Genomic DNA, 22023 nt, shown 5'->3' with positions numbered 1-22023 from the left:
CTTTGCTGATAAGTGATAAGGGGTTTTGTATAGCATTAAACTATAAATTTTGTCTTATCTTATAAACTTTTTGATTAAAAAGCCTTAAAAACTAGGTATGTCCTTTAGGTGGAAAATGCACAAAATTAGGCTGGACAGCCAAGGTTAAGTTCTGTAAGTTTGTTTAGGACATACAAAGATTTGTATATCTTTTAGAGAGTGCTTGATAGGTGGGTTACAAACCAAAGGCTCTAGGTTCACAACCCTTAATGTGATGAAATTAACCCTAATAAGAGTGTAGGTTTGTTAATATGCTCATTATAAGTCATTTGTACAGCTCTACAATCGTACACATTCCCAAAGGTAGTAAAATTTATTGAATTTCTAGTTATCAGTGTATAACTCCACCTGCTGGTAACGTAGCAGGAAGCACCAAGCAGTTTGTAATCCGAACAAGTCCATTCCGACATTTTAATTTACTAATTATCCAGGTCAGTGTCGCGGTGGGTCAGAATCAACTTGGATTACACTATGTACAGGGTGCCAGTTAATTGCTGTGCAAGTTGCACATTCAGCCAATCAAAACAAAGGCAATTGAAAGCATACAAAGCATAAAAATCTTCAGACAGTAAACAGAGGCAAAGATAAACCCTGGTCCTCAGGACCCTTGTTGTGCTTCTCTAAACAAGAACTGAGCCATGTAAAATGACATCACTTATTTAAGCATTATATTAAAGCCATAACTTCTAAAAGTCTGCTATATGAAGGTGCTAAAGGTACTGTACTGTTTAATTTTAGAGCAGTCAATATCTTCGTCCTAAAAAAAAATCAGACTATAACCTAATTTCCCACAGGTTCTGGTAGCCTTAAAAACTCAGTTCTGCTGTAGCTCCTACATTCCCCTGACTTAGGGGTCATGAATCATATATTGATATTATAATAATTAGGTACACTGACCAGTTTCCTTGCTCCCCATGGCAGGAATACTTTGAACAAGGCACTAATCCATTGCAGGGCTTTATATGTCCAGGCTACTGCATAGGTTTACAGCGTGTCAGTCCTTCTCAGACGAGCACAGAGAAATCAGCAGCACTTTTAATGCTATCCACTAAAGTACACAATAACTAAATAAATGAGCATCAACCTGTAACCATTTCTTCTTGCTGTTGCCGTTGAACATACAGAACACGGTCATAACATGAGACTGATACCTTGCTACATAAAGTAAGCTGTGAGTGAAATACTTTTACAGTACATTACTTTGTGATGATGTACCTGCAATTCCATAATTTTCAGAACTCAAATTGCCTCATCAAAAAGCTGATATAACCTGTAATCTGGTAATCAACGACAATAAACTCAACTGTGCAGGTGTTTGTAGTCATCATTTAGTCCATTTAAATACGTCATACCAAAAGTACAAAAATAACACATATCGTAAATGGAGTTACTAAATAAGTGTAGCTAATAAACAAGCTGCTAAATGTGTGCATCAGGGTTTTGTGTGTTAATATAGAAACTACCAGCTATTCCAGTATGAAGTGGAATTACTGTCTAATTGAAATGCAATCACTACAGTACAAAAAATGTAAACTGCGATACACACATGGCATTGCTTTTCCATTGTAACATGCATAATACCTTATAAAACAAAAAGAAAAACATTTATTACACTGTTCTCATCGCTGATCTATGAAAAAAAACAAGCTGAATGTGTCAATGCAATGCAGCAAGACTATTTAAACCGGACTGACACATGAAAGTCAAAATGAAAAGTAAAAGATACATTTCATTGATTTAACGTCGCTCGACCTTTGAATAGGAAAAAAAACATGTAGGTTTGCATTTAAAACAATAAAATGCTAAATGTGTCAGAATTCTATGTAAATCAGCTTAAAATGCAATAAACACGCTGCTGCACTGTATTTAACTGTCATGCTTTCAATGTGCCAAAACAAAATGCAGCACATTGTATTTCACTCCAAGTAGTGCTGTATTTGTGCCACAATAAAAAGTAATCATCGTCCAATCTGAATTTTTACTTGCATTTCAGTCTAAGGATTTCATTCTTTTAAATGCAAAACTACATGCTTTATTATTTTTCTGTTCGGAGATGGAGTCCCTTTTAATCAATGCAATGGATCTTTGAGTTTTCATGTTGCCATGATTTAGCACCGCATGGTGGAAAGCAATAAAGCTGTGCCTTGATTTTACTTCACAGTTGATTGTATACAAATCTGACAGAAATTCAGCATTTTGTTTTTCAAATGCAAATCCTTGTGTATTTTCAGTAAAGAGGACATGCGATGTGATGACAATGTAATAGAGGTTTTGCTTTTCATTTTGACACGTATGGAAAGCAATGGTGTATATATTGCATTTTTCCACTGACCAAGTCCTCTCCAAATTGCAGAGCTCCATCTACTGTCTATTCTGATAGGTTATTATTGATCTTTTTGTGCTTAGAACACAACATGCTCATGCAAAACCTATAGTGCTAAACAATAAAAGGCCTTTGCTCTTGCTTTTCCTCTCTTGGTGTGCGTTTTATTTTCAGTGTACTTAAAAAATACTGGAACAATACTGGAGCTTGCCAGCATTCTCTATTATGATGTGATTCTCCCAAAGAAATGCATACAGAAGAATGTCACTCATTTAAAGTACAGTACATTCATTCAAATAAGGAGATCATAAGATTTTCTTTTGCTACCCAAATCTCTTTATAGAAAGGGGGAAAAAGTTCAACTCAACTGTCACAAAAGATGCTTATACTTGAGAAAAAACCCAAAAAAAACCCAGAAAAAAACCAGAAAGAAAATAAACACACTTAAAACAAAAATGAAAAACTACAACTTTTCACCACTGTTTGAACACACTCTTGACTATAAAGTTTTGCATACTCTTTTTGTTCTAATACAAAGTCATTTACACAGGCACATTTACACAACTCTATAATGCAGGTCCCAACAATACAGTGACAACTCCCAACTAGTTGGAAAATCTCTCAACTAATTTTGCATCATTTGTAACTACACAAAGAAACACACCCTTCATGTTTCACACAAAAAGAAATTAAAAAATGGGCAGCATTTTTGGTTTAGCATTAGTGATGCACTTCTGGTTTTCATCGCTACTTTTGTCCCTCCGTCCAAAAACTGTTTAATTCTGTATTACATATACAGTTAGAATATCATTTCATTTTAGCTTTATATAAATATGTACAAACAGCAAAAAATTGTAAGAATATTTCTTTTTATAAAAAAGTGGACAACATTAATGCCGAGTAGAAGACACCTGTATTTGTAACTTCAATAACTTAACTGTTAAAAAGGAATTTAGTTTCATACAGTAAGTGCAACAGCCTCTTTTACGTCTTTAGAGGGGAAATCTTGAGGCTGTGCCTGCAATATAGCACCAGTGGGATCAGGTTGTGAATTCACCTTGGAGTGGAAATCTTCCACGAGGTAATGTGCGGTACCAACCAAGGAATAATAAATTAGTGTTGGATAACTTACAATGTTGCATTGGCAGACAAGTCTAGTTCCGTGGCTTATAAATTGTGGGGTGATAACTGGAGTGACTTGAAGTGCTGTGATGTCAGTGAGGGTTTACAGCAGTGCTGCAATATCAATAAAGATCTCACGGTCATCCTTGGAGAAGATCTTCCTTCCCTTGGCGGACAGCTGGAAATGCACATAGATTGTAAAACCCTGAAGATCCCTTGAATGTTCAGTCCACATCTCAAAATTCCTGGATCAAGCCCAAGTGGTTCATGGCACGGATAAAGGCGCTTTGCACTGCTTTGCTTTGCAAGTGAATCCCTCCAACATTTTGATTTTATCTACTTTGCTTTGTACCAAAAGGTACCACTTTGGTCTTAGGAAGCCATTGCCTACAAAAGAGAAAAAGTGTATTAGTGTACACACACACAAACAATGTAATATATAACAAACAATGTTTTAGCACAAGTATCATTGGCACCTTAACACCTCGCTGTTACAGCAGCAAGGAGGTGACGGGTCAGTACTTATATATTAGCATTTTTATGAAAGAAATTCAGACTTTAATAAGATCTTAAAGAGAGTTATGCATAAACACATACCCTCAAACATCAATAAACAAAAATATCATTATAAAGATTAGGCAGAAAAAGAACTCAAGACGTTTGTAATTTCTCCTTCATGACTGCACATTTTTGGTGGTAGAGACCTTGCCAAAACAAAAGATTGATTTTTGGACTCTTCCTACGGTGTAACATTAGTATTGTATTCTTTAAAAATAAATATGAACTTTGTTTTCTTTGAGTAAGTCGATGTAGAGGCTGTACAGTAGGCATTTTCAGGCGAGTTGCTTTTTTAAAACAATCCTCAACTTAAAAAGGTTTTCCTTTATTCAATTGACCTCCCATGTTGAAGAATGACTAAAAATTTACCCACGTCACCTTATACCCTAGTGAAACAGGACGTCATAGGTTACTGCTTGAAAAAGCTTTAAAAAGGCAAATATTACTTGAAGAAATTCTTCAGTTATATTCGGCTTAATGGAATTCCTAGGGGTGCCAATGACTATGGCACACATGATTTAGTTAAAATTATCATCATAATTTCTTGAGGGATTAAAAAAAAAAAAAAAAAAAATGTAATTCCTTTACAGGTTTCAGTGTGAAATTAATCATTAAAAGGCTACTTATTTACCAAGGTGCCAAAAATTCATAAATTTAATACAGTGTCTTCCATTAACAAATGTTAAACCTCAAGCTTTGCAAAAACTACTAATAAGTGTTGACTGCCATGAACTTGACCTAAGTCAATAACAACACTAGATGCTCTTTGGAATATTGTGAAAGCTTATCAAGTATAATTAGATATTTTGAAATCCATGTCAATTGCATGCTGTCATTACAACAAAAGAGGGAACATACCAAACATTAAGAAATGTATGTTTTTTTATTCAACTTTTCACCTAAATTGTGCTGATTACATCAAAAACACTGCAGCATCTGATACACTTAAATGAGAACACACACTACTGTGTTGTTACCAAGTCAGTCATTGCAGAGCTTAAACTGCTGCACCACCCAAACACCATCTGGTAAGTGAGGGTCCTTTAAATTGTTAAAGAGGGAACAGAATGGTGATAAAGTGTGCAAAGCAACAGATGAGCTGCAGTCACCAAATGTATACACACACAGTTTGAGTGTTGTGGGTGTAGCTTATAGAGTAATTAATAAATTAATGTAATAGATAGGTGTCCCGAATGAAGTGACAACAAAAAGGGACATGGGGCGAACAATTAGTGCTGTAGAAAAAGGATCTGAGAACTACAGCAGGGTAGGTCACACATAAAATTTGCGTGAACTCAGCGGTCATCATGCTAATTGTGTGGAGGTGTAACATAAAGATCAAGAGTCCTAACTTAATGCAAGTTAACACCTCTTAAACGGCAGTGAAACTGCCCTAAAATCATAATTTCATATACAACTCAGTCATTATAAATAGTCTCACCAGCTGTGCTTGTTGTCGAAGTAGTGGACGAGGAAGAGTTTCTCCCCTGACTTGTACTGCATCAGCACGTCGACCCTGCACACGTCCTGTGGAGGAGTGGTGATGAGCTCGCCTTTGTGATGGTAGGCCATTTAGGGCTTCTGCTGGTCTATGATCTAGTAGGAGCAGTGAAAAGCAACAAATGCCTTTGTTCTGAAAGAAACAGCTTGTGCCATGGCTTGTGGATGGAAAGGCACACCGATCAACACACTCACACACCCCCACATTCTCACTTTAGACTGTAATACCACCACTGATTTTTGCTAAAGCAAGATACCCGTGTGATTTTGACAACAAGTTACAGGATGGACAGTAGACAGATGGATAAGATGACAGAAAGAACTAAGTCTAACATACCAAGCACATACCAAGGCAGGATATTAGGGATATTCACCAAGTTTTGCCCAGACTACATTAAAGGGTTCCAGAGTTTAGGTGGTAGTATTAGATGGCAACCATATAATACTGCTAAGCTCTACAGAAGTAGGAATAATGCTATGTTATAAAGAATTCACCAACAAACATGAGGAAAATGTCATTTTTAAACATACAGCTTTATCCAGTCCCACCCCAAAGAAAGGCAGTTCTATGAATTTCTGCAAAACAAATTACCTAAGACTGTTGAAGAAGAAACTGTATAAACTTTATCAGCATCAACTTTAAAACACATATCCCTTTTAAAAGCAAGTGACAGTCCATAGGACCTTACTTAAAGGTAGTGGTTCATAAAACAAAAAAAAGTAGATTTTAGTGGAATTGTACATTCGCTTTGTAAGCAGGTAAACAAAACATTTAAAAACTGTTTAAGGATGGGGCAACAAGCTTCTTAAAGTTGACCTGGCAGCTTTACAGCATACATGGACATTTATCCAACAGACAAACACTGTTGCTGACAATTACCCAGTGCAGGCAACTCACCAGCAGCCAACTTGCTTGCTTTGGAAATGTTCCCTGTTTCCAAGCACGCAATCAGTTCATTTCTGTCGTCTGTCGTGTTTCGCCGTGTCATTGCCTGCTTTCCTTTCCCACTCTTCGGATCACTGATGACACTAAGTATGTCAACAGGAAAGCTGGTCAGAATTAGCATTTACAGAAACAAAAAAGCAGTCGCATTATGTTAGCAATATCACCGGTGACATCTTCACATATAGGTGACTTTCATCTGCATATAAGCCGAGGCCACTAGATAAATGTCACAGATCAAATATCTATAAGGAAATTGGCAGATGGAAATCATCTTCATTGGGTGGTGAAGTTCACTATGTGCTATGAAAGCAAACTGTGCAATTTGGTGGAATCATTAAGTATCATTGTATTTGACTGTTTAAGTCAAAAAGTGTACATTTTAAGTCACTTGGGGCTAGTTGTACTAAGCTGATTGCTTTTACTTTCAGCAACAATTCAGTCACATTCTGCATAAAAACCTTAACCCTAAATGCAAAATGTATATGCTTTATACATAAAAAAAGCATATTTCACCTCAACTCATACATATGCGTTTAAGAAAGGATTAAAGTTAAATGAAACAAGTTTGGGAATATTAAAAGTGCAGTTCATTATATATTCTTATTAATATTTTTGGGAGATTAACGGAAGCCAGTTTTCTTCTACATTTTCTTTCACCTCATTTCTTCTACCCCCCTAAGCCAAAAGCAAACCACTTAATTGAGCTTATTGAGACGGAGATTGTTTTTATGCTACCAGATTATGGATTAGGCAATTTGCAATAACTGCATTGCAATATGAAACCACACATTTAAAGCCATGTCAGGTGGTCTTCTCTTACTCATTACCTTTTTAAAGCATTTGCTCAGTATGTTAATGGATTACTAAGTGTTAGGTAATTAATCTGTGATCTTTACTTAGACTTTATTACTACACTAATCCTTATGGAATCACCTTTGCCTACTACATCAAGGCAATACACTTTAAATACAATTAAAAAGAAAATAAAAAACAAATGAGAGGTAGACAAAAGAAATGATTTAGATAACCATCTAATGATACAGCTCTACACTAATGTATTTTTTAACTGTATCAATAAATGGTGAGACATTGATGATGAATGTGCAAGGAGAAAAGGTTTTTCTTGTTGTATGTACCTTGTCCCCAGAACACTTGAGCTTCCACTTGAGGAGATACTGGATTCAGAAGCACATCGACGGCGAGGTCCTCTGCCGCTTAGCTGTTTCTGCTGTTCCAGTATAAAGCAGCTATTAGAGAATTCTGAAAAAAACAAATGCAACACATTTAAAAAGACATCAATTTTATGTACAGTATATATATACAGTATATATATACAGTATATATATATATATATATATATATAAACCCAACCCAACTAAAATCAAAGTGTGCTATCTGTTATAGCAATTCAGTAATACCAAAGACCCAATCACATTTAAAAATGTGTCTATTTTTAATGAGTGTCTATTTTATTTACCAGTGCCAAAACGCTTGAGAGGACATTCCTCCTCATCTTCATTTTCACTCTCTCCACTGTGAGCTCTCTTTCTGTGCTGGAGCAGCGTCTCCAGGCGTGGAATGACCACTGACAGGAATGTCTTGGTGCCAAGCTGAGGGCAATTAAGCGAAGCTTCTCCAGCCTTTAGTGGCTTTTGCGGGCTCACGCTCTTAGACCTCCTGAAGAGCATGGTAGTCCTTCTGTTATTTGTGCCTGCTGGTTCTGTTAACACCGATGTAGCTACCACAATGCTGTTTTGAGCTGTCTGCGGTTCAGGAGAAAGTCTGTTTAAAAGTGAGGTAGAGAGCATCTTTCTTGGGGATTTCTCAGGGTCAAGGTCCACAGGTTTTAGTGCAGGGGGCTCAGAGGTGTTTTCCGAATTTGTGACAGGCGGAATGGAAATTGAAGGCTCCAGTTTAGGAGGTAACATCTGGTCAACTGTAAAATGAGCGATTAATAAATATGAATACACTTTAAAATAAAATGTTCACTTAGAAAATACTGCATTTTAACTATGCAAGGTTTTCAAAATCAATAGTGATGCAGAGTAATTAAAAAATGTGCACCTTCGTCCTCCAGACAGTCTTGAACAAGGAGTGGTAAATTTTCCTGGGCTTGGGTCTGTTCTGGAACCGGACACAAGGTTGTCTGGCTCATTTCAAGTCGCACGTCACTGATGGCCTTCTTTAGCAACTTAAGGCGCTTGCTCCGTGATGGGCTTGACTTCATAGCAGTAGTCAAATCAAGCATTTCCAGTAGTGCATTGAGCTGCTCCTCTAAAGACATGTTCACCTGATTAGCAGGATTTAGCAGTCGGTCCACTGTAACAAACAACACAAAATTTTAAGTCACATATACATTTACTGTTCATTAGTCTTTTCTAAAAAAAAAAAACTATCATTCTTAAACAGTTCGAATTTAATACCTTCTTCCCATGTCAGCAATGAAGAAGGCTCTATATTAGGTGGCTCAGGGAGATGCATCCCACTAGTGAAATCAAAGCCTATCCGATCCAAATCGCGCCGTGCCTTCCTGATGATAGCTCCTCCGTGGTCTTGTAGCCGCACAGCAGCGCGATGGAAGTAGGTATCCTTGACATTGTACGTCATGCAGTTTTTGATAATAAGGTTAAAGTCCTCCTCAAACTCATCAAAGCTCGTGTATTCATGTGCATCAATGCGTTTTCTCATTGTAGAGAAGTCCATTGGTTGCTTAATGTGATCCAGATAATCTGGAACCTTACGGACAGTGATATTTCAGAGACATGTAAGAAAAAAGACCATGTAAAACAACAGAATAATAACATGTAGAATAGAATGGTTCTTAATATGTGCCTCCTGACACATGGATATACAGTCTGTATTTATACTTTTGCCCTGTTGTGGTCCAACAGTTCTTCAGCTATCAAAGAGCAACATAATGAGAGACTCTAAATTGCAGATAGGTTCAGCATTACCTCCTTAATGCTGACAGGCTGAGTGAATATCCTGGCTTGGTCTTTATCCTGAAGCTGGTCTAGAATAGCTTGCAGCATGATGGTAAATGGAGCGAGCTGCATCTCCAGCACTGACTGCTGAAGCTTAATCTGTAAACAACAAAACATAAGGACTAAAATGTCAAAGTAACTGAATAAAACTAACTAGCAAATGGAAACAAGCTAGAACTGTCATAGTAACGAGATTAAGAACTGTGAGAATATTCTGTAAGGTTTGCAGAACACTAGTGTGGTGTTCTCGATTGTTTGTTTGTTTATTAGGATTTTAACGTTATGTTTTACACTTTGGTTACATTCATGACAGGAACGGTAGTTACTCATTACACAAGATTCATCAGTTCACAAGGTTATATCCAACACAGTCATAGACAATTTTGTATCTCCAATTCCAATTGGAGATACAAAATTCCAGCACGTTTATCAAAATATGCTGGTAATAAAAACAGACACTGGTAGATATATACAAAGGGGGAATAAATGCTCCTCTTCTCATTAATTTTCTCTGGGATTAATAAAGTATATTTCTGTCTGATCTAATGTGTCTTATCTAATGTCACATACCAGGTGGAAAATGTTAATACTTCTATCAAACATAAAATATAGTGATACTCTATTCATTTTGTTTGTGCCCTAAATTCATTAAAATGGGTTCATTTAAACACAAATGGTATGTCCCATCTTTACCCAAACAACTTTGTGTTACATTCAGGTGTAAAACTAGTGGTTCTGACCTGCTCTCTTTTAAGCTTTTCTCTTTTGCGAATAAGCTCCAAAAGCAAGCGTGCCCGCTCCAAGTCATGACGTAAACGGTGCAAGTCCTTCAGCTGCTCCTTCAGCTCCTGGCACTCCTCCTCATTTCGCTCCTGTAGTTACAGAATGCATATTAATAATCTGCCTGAACAAATCATTTTCGGAACCTCCTGAATAAAGCCCTTAACAACCCAAAAGTCACTTACTAACTAAGCAGCCACTTAACATTTCAGCATTTGAACTTTCTTAGCTTACTGATAATTAGTATACTAACCAGCTGTGGTACTCTCTCAGTCTGAATGGAAGTCTGTAGACGTCTTATAAGAGGTACACCATTTCTTGACTGCCTCTTGAGCATCCAGTAGCTGAGAACACTCTCAACAACCTGCTTTTTCTTCTGCACCGAGACCTGGTTGAGAATAGTCTCAAAGCTAGAAGTGTAAACATTTCAGACATATTAAACTCAAGGTCACATTCTACACTAAATTATTAGCAGACTACCACTGGCCACAATCAAACGCAACAAAAATGGTCTTAGGTACAGCATTTGTAAACATGCTCTCAAAAATATATTTAGAGTCAAAAAGGCTTACCTTGTTTGTGTTATACTAGGTGAAGACACAGTTGGAACCATTGGAACCAATTGTTCATCTACTTTTTTGTTCTTTTTCCTCTGACATCCCTTCATTCTTACACCCCCATTTTTCTGCATGTCCTTTTGAAAAAGACCATTTTTGGAATGATCTTCGTCATAAACTGTAAGAGGCCTCCTGACACAACCATTGGGAGTATGTGAACAGCAATAGGCCGTCTTCTTCACAGAAAATGTAGTGGCTCCTGTGGCTGTTGCCTCTTTGACTGGCTCCATCTTCATGTACAGAGCGGCTTTTTGAGCACAGCTTACATGGAAGGCAGTGTAACAATTGGCTTTGCTGCACTGAATGCAGGCTCCAACTCCTTTCTCTTTACAAAGGTAGCATGTAAGTTTCCAACGAGCAGGTGGAATGTTAGAAACGCCATCGATGGGCTCAATAAAAACTGTGTTGTTAAAGCCAACCTCAGGAACCCAAATGGCACATACTACATGGCCCCAGCGATCATCATCTGTCCTCTTGAGTGCTCCGCCTTTATTAGGGCAAAAAATACAATCTGCAGACTGCGATGGTGATTGTAAACAATGACGGCACAGCCACTGGCCCTCTGGTATGTGGGGTACCCCATAACACTCCTGATGCACTGCTATGTTGCACATGTCACAAAACAGAATAGCATTACTGTTCTGGCACTCGCCATCCATGCAGATGCAGCACACTGCATCCTCGTCAATAAGGGACTGTGGCGTCCCCTCAATCTGGTTCTCAAAAAAGGACTCTTTCTCAAAGCGGTCCATTAAAAACTCAAAAACATTTTGGGACACCTGGCTGTTACCATCACTCTTTCTCTTTTCATTGATAAGCTCCAGCCATGCATAATCTTCCTCATCCATATCATATTCCACCTCTTCATCAAGCTCTTCTGGCATCTTTTCTAGGTAAGTGTAATAAGTGGGAGGTCTTCGTGGCACAGCAGGAAGACTATAATCAACCATTTTGACTTTTGGCTCTAGTAATTTGCTTTGAGCTGGAGAACCTTTTTCTGGTGTCTGTGAAGCACTCTTCTTCTGCTGATTAATTTTGAGCCGCACTGAACGCACCAAAACCTGTTGGGGTTTCTCTGTGTTCTCCTTGTTGCTTTCACATTCGCTGATCTCCTGAGCTAAAGGATCGTCACTGTCAATTACATCAAGCTTGTCATAGATGCTGATTCGGTGAATACGTCCATCCACTTCCAATTCTACTATGCGTTGGGCCTCAGCATAGGTCAGAGTCTCACGGTTTCTTGAGGGCTTGATGGGCGATGGAGGCCTTTGTGTGGTGGAAACACGTTGATTCCGTCCTTTCTTTTTCATTTTAACTCGCTGAGAAGTGACACTGTGTGTGAAGACAGAAAGTCATCTTAACATAAATGAAAAGAGTATATAAACATTAAGTAAACCTAGTTGTTTGTGTTTTTACTACAAACTTACAATTAATCTACTCTTTCATTCATAGATGTGTGACGTATTAAGAGGAAACTTTTAAAAAAGACAACGCAGATGTGTGGGGCATTTTAGTGACTTGATTTGACTGTACTTAGCCTCTTTGAGTGAAGGGTCACTGCAAATTAATAAAAATTTATTCTGACATACAAAACTTTTATTCTGAAAGAAGTGATCTTCGAAAGAACACTCCATGCACAGGGGCAAAACGCTTCACTGTAGCCTTCACAGTCACCAGGTCTCAATTGAATTGATCGCATTTACATTTTCGGCACTTGGCAGACGCTTTTATCCAAAGAAACTTACAGTACTGTGACAGTATACTGTCCAAGCAATTGAGGGTTAAGAGCCTTGCTCAAGGGCCCAACAGTGACAACCTGGGCTAGGCTACAGTCGCCCTAGATCACCCAACAGCCAGACTATGACATCACATTTCCAACCATGGGTGAAGTACAAAACACCTCAAGTCTAAAGGGACGTTTCAATGCAAACCGACATCTGCAACTGTGCGGTTTGGTTATATAAAGCACAGTGTATGTGAGTTTGCAATTAATGCATGATCACTGTAGGGCAGTGATAGCTCAGTGGTTAAGGTACTGGACTAGTAATCAAAAGGTTGCTGGCTCAAGCCACACCACCGCCAAGTTGCCACTGTTGGGCCCCTGAGCAAGGCTCTTAAAATTGTGTTCAGTCATAATTGTAAGTCGCTTTGGATAAAAGCGTCTGCTAAATGCTGAAAATGTAAATGTAATGTAAATCTCCCTGTCTGCAATTAGTCCAAGTAAGTTAAGTCTGCCTAAATCATTGCTCATCTCCCTGCAGCTGTAGAATTAACATTACTGATCATCTTCATGAACTTTCACAATACTTATTACAGTCACTAAATATTTTATTCAATTTTAAGACGTTAGAGTAATTGGCAACAACAATAATACTGCAAATGTAACAGCACTCGCGTGTAACCTCTTTTAGGAGTTTTACTACAAGTACATTCCATTCATTGGCGCTACAGGTTGTAAAAGCTCGGCTTCACACTCGGCGCTCCAGGGATCAAACTTCGAGCCTGTAGGGGGGCGGAGTTTCCCCAAATAGACGCACAACTTTTTTTGAGGGTAAAACCCCAAACTGGCCCTGCTGCGGTGCTACATATCCTTCTACTTCTTTCCTTGTTAAAAAATATACCACCAGCATAACTTCCAGTAGCATTTCTTTTAGGATAAACAGTGCAACTATAATACATAACATCCATCCATGTGCATATTCACTGTGTTGACTATTACTGTAGTATAAACAGACGGTTACCCCAGCAACTTTATTTCAAGCAGTGGTCGGACAGACTGTTTTGGTTGCTAAAGCGATGAATTACTACTACCACCGGGGTACTTAACTATTTAGCTGAATGTTTTAAATGCAAGCCACCTCTTACACGTACTGAACACAGACCTACCATGATAAACAAACATTAGTTGACTCGATTTCACGAACTAGTCAAGGACAACCATAAAAACATTGCAGCTTGATCCTGAATAGCTTTACCATGCTAATCCGCGTTCAGAGTCAGCCAAAGATGGCGTCAGACAAAACAAACACGTTGAAAAGAGGAACTTTAACCCTCATCGATGTTACATCCTGGTTGGACACATCCAACTATCACACCCTAAACTGTTACAAGTGCTATTAGTATTTATATTCCTTACCGTCGCCTTGAGAAAGCAAGCCTTCTGAGCAACACCAGAGTGTGTTAGCTTGCAGCTAAGGGTCTGGCTGTATGATAGCAGCGGCTAAGGCTAATTCCACACGCTCAACGCTCAGCTAACTGCCTTAGCATCCGACTGTCGTTCGATTTTAATTGTATCTGAACGATACAATGCGGTGTCCGTGACAACTGTTCAAAATCAGCGCCAAGCACTCTGAGACGCATTAAACCTTGGTGTAAAATAAGCATTCGTGTGTTTCGGTGCAGCCGGGTTCTTGAGTATTTAGATTCAGTCGTAGCTAGGTGCTAACAAGCTAGCTACCCTATACTGCACCTAACAACAATGCGGCGCTGTAAGTCTCCGCCCATGCGTGACGTAACACCAACCTACGTCTACCGTGTACATGGAGCCACAGAGTCAAATGTTGAGATACACCGGTAAAGGAACCCTACTGAATAATACATTATTGGTCCGGGTGTTGTGTGAAGTTTGCATGTTCTGCCTGTCCTCATGGGTTTCCCCTAACATACCAAATACATGCAGTCAGGTTAATCAAAGCTACCAAAATTGCCTAGTGAATCTCTCTCTTTCTCTATATATCAGGGATCTTCAAAAAGTTTCTGCACTTTTATATTTTGGTTGGAAACGGTGAGGGTGGGAGGAGTAGTAACTGGTCGTGTCTGAGAGACTGAGAGAGCTTATAGTCCGGATTTAACGGCATCTGATTTCCATTTTTTTAGACCGCTCAAAGAAGCTTTAAGGGGAAGAAGATTTTCATGTGATGATGAAGTGAAAGCAGTGGTGCATCAGTGGTTACACGCAACCAAAAACATTTTTTGCTGATGGCATTAAAAGTTGGTGCGATGCATCGGTAGGTGACTATGCAGAAAAGTAATGTAATTTGTGTTTGAAATTCTTAATAAATAGTTTTAAAAAAATGCAAAAACTTTTTGAAGAACCCTCACAGGACTTTAAAGTATGTCTGTGAGAGTTTGTGCAAAAACATTGTCAAAAAATCATTTGTATGGCTGCACACTGTTAGTCAAGAAAGCCTTAACTGATGTTCCAGTTCATTCCAACACTGTTTAGTGGGACTGAGGTCAGGTCTCTGTAGTTTCTTTAAACTAAGCTTTTCTTCCTGTCTTTGTATACATTGCTTGGAAGTTGGGAGCGTGTCATTTCCTGTACATAAGTGATTTATTACACCTGTTTGCAATTGTTGTGGCTAAACACACGAATTCAATAATTAGAAAGGGTGTCACCCTATAGCATATGTGTTTAATTCTTAAAATACACTGAATTCTTAAAATACAAATTTGGAACATTGAATAAATGTCAGCAACAAAATTTATTGTTATAAAAAAAACCTTGTTTCATAAATACAAAAGGATCAAATGTGACAGTCACAGTAAAAACTAGAATGCATCTTTCATGTAGCATGAAGAATAAATGACATCTCCTAGAATCAAGTCACATTATAATGGACTCAAATACTTTAGTCCCACCGGTGTGTATCAGTATTAGCCAAACTTTGTCTATAAATTTAAAAACTGAACTATTAAATAAGACAATATTAAGAACAAGTATATTAATTATTTCCTTTTTGCTAATTGTATAAAATTAATAAATAAATAAATAAATAGTCATAGAATGTGAAATGCCTCCTATGTATGAATACATTACAAACAAGGAAGAAACTATACATAAATACGATACAAATACTTGTATTCAGAAACTTAGAATACATGAATATTGCATTGGCTGTGCATGCCATCCAGGTATCTACCAACCAAAGAATCATATAAAGCTGAAGTAGGAATGGAATGTGGCACGAGTAGCAGGAGTTAAAAGGTTTTTTACGTCCAGCTAGGAAAAGACAGGACACAGTACACCACAAGGGGGCGACAGTCAGATCTTAAAAAAAAGCAGCTTTCTGGGGGAAAGGCACTGATCAGCTTAAAAAGTAAATGAACATAAGCTCTATAAGAGCAAGGAATATGGTCATAGGGTTGCTAGCATCACAACTTGTGCAACTTTCATGAAAAACACTTCTTTAAAATAAAAAAGTACTGAAAAATAAATAAATCATTAATGAACAGTCTGTATATGTATGTTGCGGTCAAAGGCTCTCATTGCTTGAACTTGTGCTAGCCGATGAACCAGTGCCGATTACATGAAGAGTGATGTCCTTATTTTGTGGTGTTGGATCTTTCTCTGTATGCATCCACTGATGCTCAAATATTTGTTCCAATGAGGGTCTTTCTGATGGCCTCAAGCAGAGACACCATTTGATGAGATTTTGACATTCTGTAGAAGACAAAGTAAGAAACAGTCAAGATAAACAATATTACATATTAATTTTGTGGTTGGCAAAATGCTCTACCTACCAGGAGAGATTTTCCTTCTGAAAAAAAGATGGCCTTTCAAAATCTCCTCGTCATGTTCAAATGGTATGTCTCCACACACCATATCATATAGCAGAACACCAAGTGACCACACCGTTGCAGAGCGTCCATGGTACCTGTGGAAGCGAATCCATTCTGGAGGGCTGTAGACTCTCGTGCCTGGAAATCAAATAGGAAAACATTGTTTTCATTTCTTTATTCAAAAGTGGTAATACTCTTAAAATATGAACAAATGTCATGACCACAAATGTATAGAAAATGTGAACTTGAAGCAGTTAGATGATTTAGTAAAGAAGTAAATTAGATTGTGACTTTAAATAATGATAAAGAGATTAATGCTGACTGGAAATATTGTTATAGTAGATATTAGAGCTGGGTTAGAACATTAGATAGAGCACTACTAAAATAAATGTGTCTATCAAGAGACTTGATTCTACTTTTTATACTGTTAAGATAAAATTTAAACTTTGCTTTAAACAGTCACCACAGTGCTGTTCATATAAATTAATAATCAAGATGAAAGGGAAAACAGGAAGATGTGTGGAATAAATATGGCATGGCAGAAGAGAGATTTGATTTTATATGAAACTCCAACTAAACATGATCATACTTTGTGAATAAAAGGTGCACTAGATCTGGATTGTGAATGTTTCTGAACATCAGACTATCAGTAACATTTCTGCCACCTTTAAACCAAAATGCTCTATATATATATATATATATATATATATATATATATATATATATATATATATATATATATATATAAATCAATCACCCATACTTAATGTTATGATTTGATTTTTAATGGCAATGGAAATAAACCCTAAGGCTTGACTATTTATATTATAGCATAACCAGTTTTACCGTGCAAGACGTGATGTCTGTTTACAAAATGCTAAATGGTCTAAAAACGAATTAATCGATCAATTTAAAGAACAATTATTATATTATCTTTCCTAAACGCGTATTTACATAATCATTAGCATAACTTGATTGAACTGCGTTTGTTTAACACTACAGTAATAACTACGTAGAAGCAAGGTTTCAGCAGTGCAACTCCCACCCACAATCATCTAGGAATGTGTTTTCAGCTAAAATATAAACACAAACTAGAAGCCATTATACAAATGCATAAATCACCTCAATCCCCCGAAAAAAACATTAATAATGAAGTATAAATGTAAAATATAGGCGCCGTCTGAGGTCTCTGAAAGGCAACGCGGCTTGGATACAAAACAACAACAATCATCACGTGATGTCTCAGCTCAGATTTCACAACACTGCTACGCAACAACATTTCTTTTTAAATGCCACACTTTAAATTATTTACTTGTTATTTATTTCACAAACATATGTTTTCAAATAACATTTAATATCACCATCTTAGGAGAAACCATAAATTATCGCGATTTGGTCAATAAAATATGTTTATGTTACAGACGCATATATTATATACACACTTAAAAGCATCATAGATCTTTCCATTTTTAATAAGCCGGTTCATGAGTCCATAAAAAGCAAGTGTATCATTGAAATACTACTAAAGATTTAACAGTAAGGCCAGTATAGTTTGAGACGGGGTCAAAGTCAAGGACTCACCATCAAATTCGGTGTACACAGTGTCCTTGAGAATCGCCCCGGAGCCGAAATCGATGAGCTTCAGATCGCCAGTTCGTAAATCCACCAGAAGGTTTTCGTCTTTAATATCCCTGTGAACTACACCACAGCTATAGCAGTGTCGAACTGCCTCCAGTACCTGACGAAAAAATCCACGGGCCGTGTCCTCATCCAGAGCGCCCTTCTCAGTTATGTAGTCAAACAAATCCTTAACCATCTCAGGTCGCTCCATAACGATCAACCAGCCATCAGGTCTTTCGTACCAATCGAACAGTTTAATAACACCCTGAAATGTATTTCCCATCTTCTTCATGAGGAGAATCTCCAGCGGAACAAGTGAACCGCTCTGGAAAAAAAGACGCAATATTTAATTAAAGTTATGTTTTAATGTCGATCAAATTCTTCAAATGTGTATAGCAGTAATAGAATACTTACGACTGTTCCCCATTCTGTGACTCTCTCTTTGGCTACATGTTTAATAGCGACCTGAAGTAGAAACACAATAGTGATTAGATGATATGCACACCCACAAACACCGGCCACGTTGTGTCGGTGCCGCTGTGTCGCAGCCATGTGCTGCTGCTGCTGCTGCTGCCGCCGCCAGCAAAACAAAGCGAAGCAAAGCCGCTTACTTACCGGCAAACTGTCTGAAATGCGATAACCGGCGTATACAGTCCCGAATCCACCGCTTCCCAGCACCGAGCCCACATGGTACACTTTATCAAACGCCTCCTTTTCCACTTTAGCTGTAGGAAAACAAGCTCACTTAATGTTGACTCAAGAAAGAAAGATACACGAGCTAGGAAACTAGCTACGTTTCCGTAATACCGTATTAAAATTACATAATACAATAATGTTTGGATTGTGTATTTAAACCAGAAAACTACCTGATTGGAGCTGAATCTTCACTGGTAAATGGTCAATGTTAGTCGTGCCGCAAATGTGAGAAAAAGACCCAAATTTGGAAAGCAGCATCTTCAAACACGTCTGTAAATAAATCCCGAAAAATCCTTATGTTAAAGAAAATAGTGTGAAATCAGCTGTATCTGTGTTGCACCTTTACACTTTATATAAACTAAATATCAAAAGTTTAAAAAAAGGAGGTTTCAGCACCTTTTTGGCCTGAAACCTCGACAATTAGCTGCAGTCACAACAAGGGTCCTAACACAGCCATAGTAATGAGCCCGACTGAACTGTGTCTGTGTGAACGCTGCACTACACTGGAACTCCAACGTAGGCGTGTGTATGTGTGTGAGGGGGGAAGGACATCATCCCACAAAACAGAGCACAGTGCACATATCCCTCCGCCACTCACTCCACACTCAACACAGTACCGACCAAACCGTTCGATTTAACGCAGTGTTTTTAAATACACTAAATACACTACTAAATAACTTAATTAACAACATTACTATACAGTAAAGAAATAATATTACAGGGTTAAATATCAACTGGATATCAACTGAAAATATAATTCGTGGAAATATTGGGACGTTCCATCCAAAATGAAGTGAAAAGGCAAAGCCACTTCACACTGTCTGCAAAATACAGTTATTAGCATTTTGCTCAGATGTCATAATTAAAAAACACTTGCAAATTCTGTACATTAGGAGTTTATAGTAGACAAAATCAAATATATCACAAATACAGTAGGCCCTTGAGTTACGAATGGTTTACCATACAAACATTTCGGGTTACAAACGATCTTTTTCAACTTAATGTACGAACAAATTTCGTATTACAAACAGAAATTCGCGAAACACCTGACATCACGAACAAGTTGACTCCAACCGTCTCTCTCTCTCTCTCTCTCTCGCTCTCTCTCTGTATATATATACAGTGGGGCCAAAAAGTATTTAGTCAGCCACTGATTGTGCAGGTTCTCCTACTTAGAAAGATGAGAGAGGTCTGTAATTTTCATCATAGGTTCACAGAGACAAAATGAGAAAAAAAAATCCAGGAAATCACATTGTAGGATTTTTAAAGAATTTATTTGTAAATTATGGTGGAAAATAAGTATTTGGTCAATAACAAAAGTTCAACTCAATACTTTGTAACATAACCTTTGTTGGCAATGACAGAGGTCAAACGTTTCCTGTAAGTCTTCACCAGGTTTGCACACACTGTAGCTGGTATTTTGGCCCATTCCTCCATGCAGATCTCCTCTAGAGCAGTGATGTTTTGGGGCTGTCGCTGGGCAACACGGACTCCACAAATTTTCTATGGGGTTGAGGTCTGGAGACTGGCTAGGCCACTCCAGGACCTTGAAATGCTTTTTACGGAGCCACTCTTTCATTGCCTGAGCGGTGAGTTTGGGATCATTGTCATGCTGGAAGACCCAGCCACGTTCCATCTTCAATGCTCTCACTGATGGAAGGAGGTTTTGGCTTAAAATCTCACGATACATGGCCCCGTTCATTCTTCCCTTAACACGGATCAGTCACCCTGTCCCCTTTGCAGAAAAACAGCCCCAAAGCATGATGTTTCCACCCCCCTGCTTCACAGTAGGTATGGTGTTCTTGGGTTTTTCTTCTTCCTCCAAACACGATGAGTTGAGTTTTTACCAAAAAGTTCCATTTTGGTTTCATCTGACCACATGATATTCTCCCAATCCTCTTCTGGATCATCCATATGCTCTCTGGCAAACATCAGACGGGCCTGGATATGTACTGGCTTAAGCAGGGGGACACGCCTGGCACTGCAGGATTTGAGTCCCTCTCGGCGTAGTGTGTATACTGATGGTAGCCTTTGTTACTTTGGTCCCAGCTCTCTGCAGGTCATTTATCAGGTCCCTCCGTGTAGTTCTGGGATTTTTGCTCACCGTTCTCATGATCATTTTGACCCCACGGGATGAGATCTTGACCCCAAGGGAGATTATCAATGGTCTTGTATGTCTTCCATTTTCTTACAATTGCTCCCACAGTTGATTTATTCACACGAACCTGCTTGCCTATTGTAGATTTACTCTTCCCAGCCTGGTGCAGGTCTACAATTTTCTTCCTGGTGTCCTTCGACAGCTCTTTGGTCTTGGCCATGGTTGAGTTTGAAGTCTGACTGTTTGAGGCTGTGGACAGGTGTCTTTTATACAGATAACGAGGTCAAACAGGTGCCATTAATACAGGTAACGAGTGGAGGACAGAAGAGCTTCTTAAAGAAGAAGTTACAGGTCTGTGAAAGCCAGAAATCTTGCTTGTTTGTTATTGACCAAATACTTATTTTCCACCATAATTTACGAATAAATTCTTTAAAAATCCTACAATGTGATCTCCTGGATTTTTTTTTCTCATTTTGTCTCTCATAGTTGAAGTGTACCTATGATGAAAATTACAGACCTCTCTCATCTTTCTAAGTAGGAGAACCTGCACAATCAGTGGCTGACTAAATACTTTTTGACCCCACTGTGTATATATATATATACAGTATATATATATATATATATATATATATATATATATATATATATATATATATCAGTGGCGATTTCTCTAAGACTGCAAGGGAAGCTCAGCTTCCCCTAAAATGTCCAAAATTAAATGGTCAAATATGTACAGTTGTGTTAACATTTCATTGACTACAAATGCGTTAGAACACGTTCATCTCGAAGACGAGTTCGTTCAGAATCAGCTAATTATCACAAATCGACTCGATTTTCTTAACTTAACTCATACATTCCCGTAGCGTCAATGCATTTGCCCGCAGAAGCTGAGCGTCTCTTCACTTCTATGGGACTGCGTTGAGTTTTTTTTTTAATGCTCCGAAACTCGCCGGTCATTGGATAAATGCCTCGATTTTGTCCCGCCCCCGGACGCTGAGCATCTCTGGGGGTGAATGGGGCTGTGGGCGGGTGTGGACGCTCAGCTTCTGCAAGATGATTGGAGGATCAGTGGAAAGGCTGAATCCCGTTTTGATTGACAGCTAGTTTGAGCGCTACACCGTCACTTCTCAAACTCAAACTCAAAAGAAGCTTTATTGGCATGACAAATAGGGATATTC

At 38.2% G+C, this 22023-nt stretch overlaps 2 protein-coding genes across 3 annotated transcripts; both read right to left on the bottom strand.

Moving 5' to 3' along the window:
• Positions 1–1691: 1691 nt before the first annotated feature.
• Positions 1692–14301, bottom strand: brd1b (bromodomain containing 1b). 2 transcript variants are annotated; one of them, XM_062992681.1, is made up of 12 exons: positions 14006–14301; positions 10825–12201; positions 10506–10662; positions 10213–10344; positions 9443–9571; positions 8912–9224; positions 8553–8807; positions 7966–8424; positions 7625–7748; positions 6441–6571; positions 5484–5638; positions 1692–3871 (listed from the first exon to the last, which is right to left on the bottom strand). In XM_062992681.1, exons 2-12 carry the CDS (start codon positions 12177–12179, stop codon positions 3857–3859), a joined length of 3225 nt encoding a protein of 1074 aa, XP_062848751.1. In that variant the 5' UTR covers positions 12180–12201; positions 14006–14301; the 3' UTR covers positions 1692–3856. The 2 variants fall into 2 exon arrangements, with proteins under 2 accessions (XP_062848751.1, XP_062848757.1); XM_062992687.1 differs by lacking the exon at positions 14006–14301 and adding an exon at positions 12297–12309.
• Positions 14302–15334: 1033 nt separating this feature from the next.
• Positions 15335–19196, bottom strand: pim3 (Pim-3 proto-oncogene, serine/threonine kinase). Its single transcript, XM_063002586.1, has 7 exons — positions 19144–19196; positions 18918–19017; positions 18667–18776; positions 18466–18516; positions 18013–18376; positions 16393–16569; positions 15335–16312 (listed from the first exon to the last, which is right to left on the bottom strand). The coding sequence occupies exons 2-7, from the start codon at positions 19003–19005 to the stop codon at positions 16125–16127; spliced, it is 978 nt and encodes a 325-aa protein (XP_062858656.1). The 5' UTR covers positions 19006–19017; positions 19144–19196; the 3' UTR covers positions 15335–16124.
• Between the last annotated feature and the right edge of the window lie 2827 nt (positions 19197–22023).

This window comes from Trichomycterus rosablanca, chromosome 1 (genome assembly GCF_030014385.1).
Source record: "Trichomycterus rosablanca isolate fTriRos1 chromosome 1, fTriRos1.hap1, whole genome shotgun sequence".
Lineage (NCBI taxonomy): Eukaryota > Metazoa > Chordata > Actinopteri > Siluriformes > Trichomycteridae > Trichomycterus > Trichomycterus rosablanca.
Note: the sequence above shows the minus strand (reverse complement) of the source record. Positions and strands in the feature narration are given on the sequence as shown.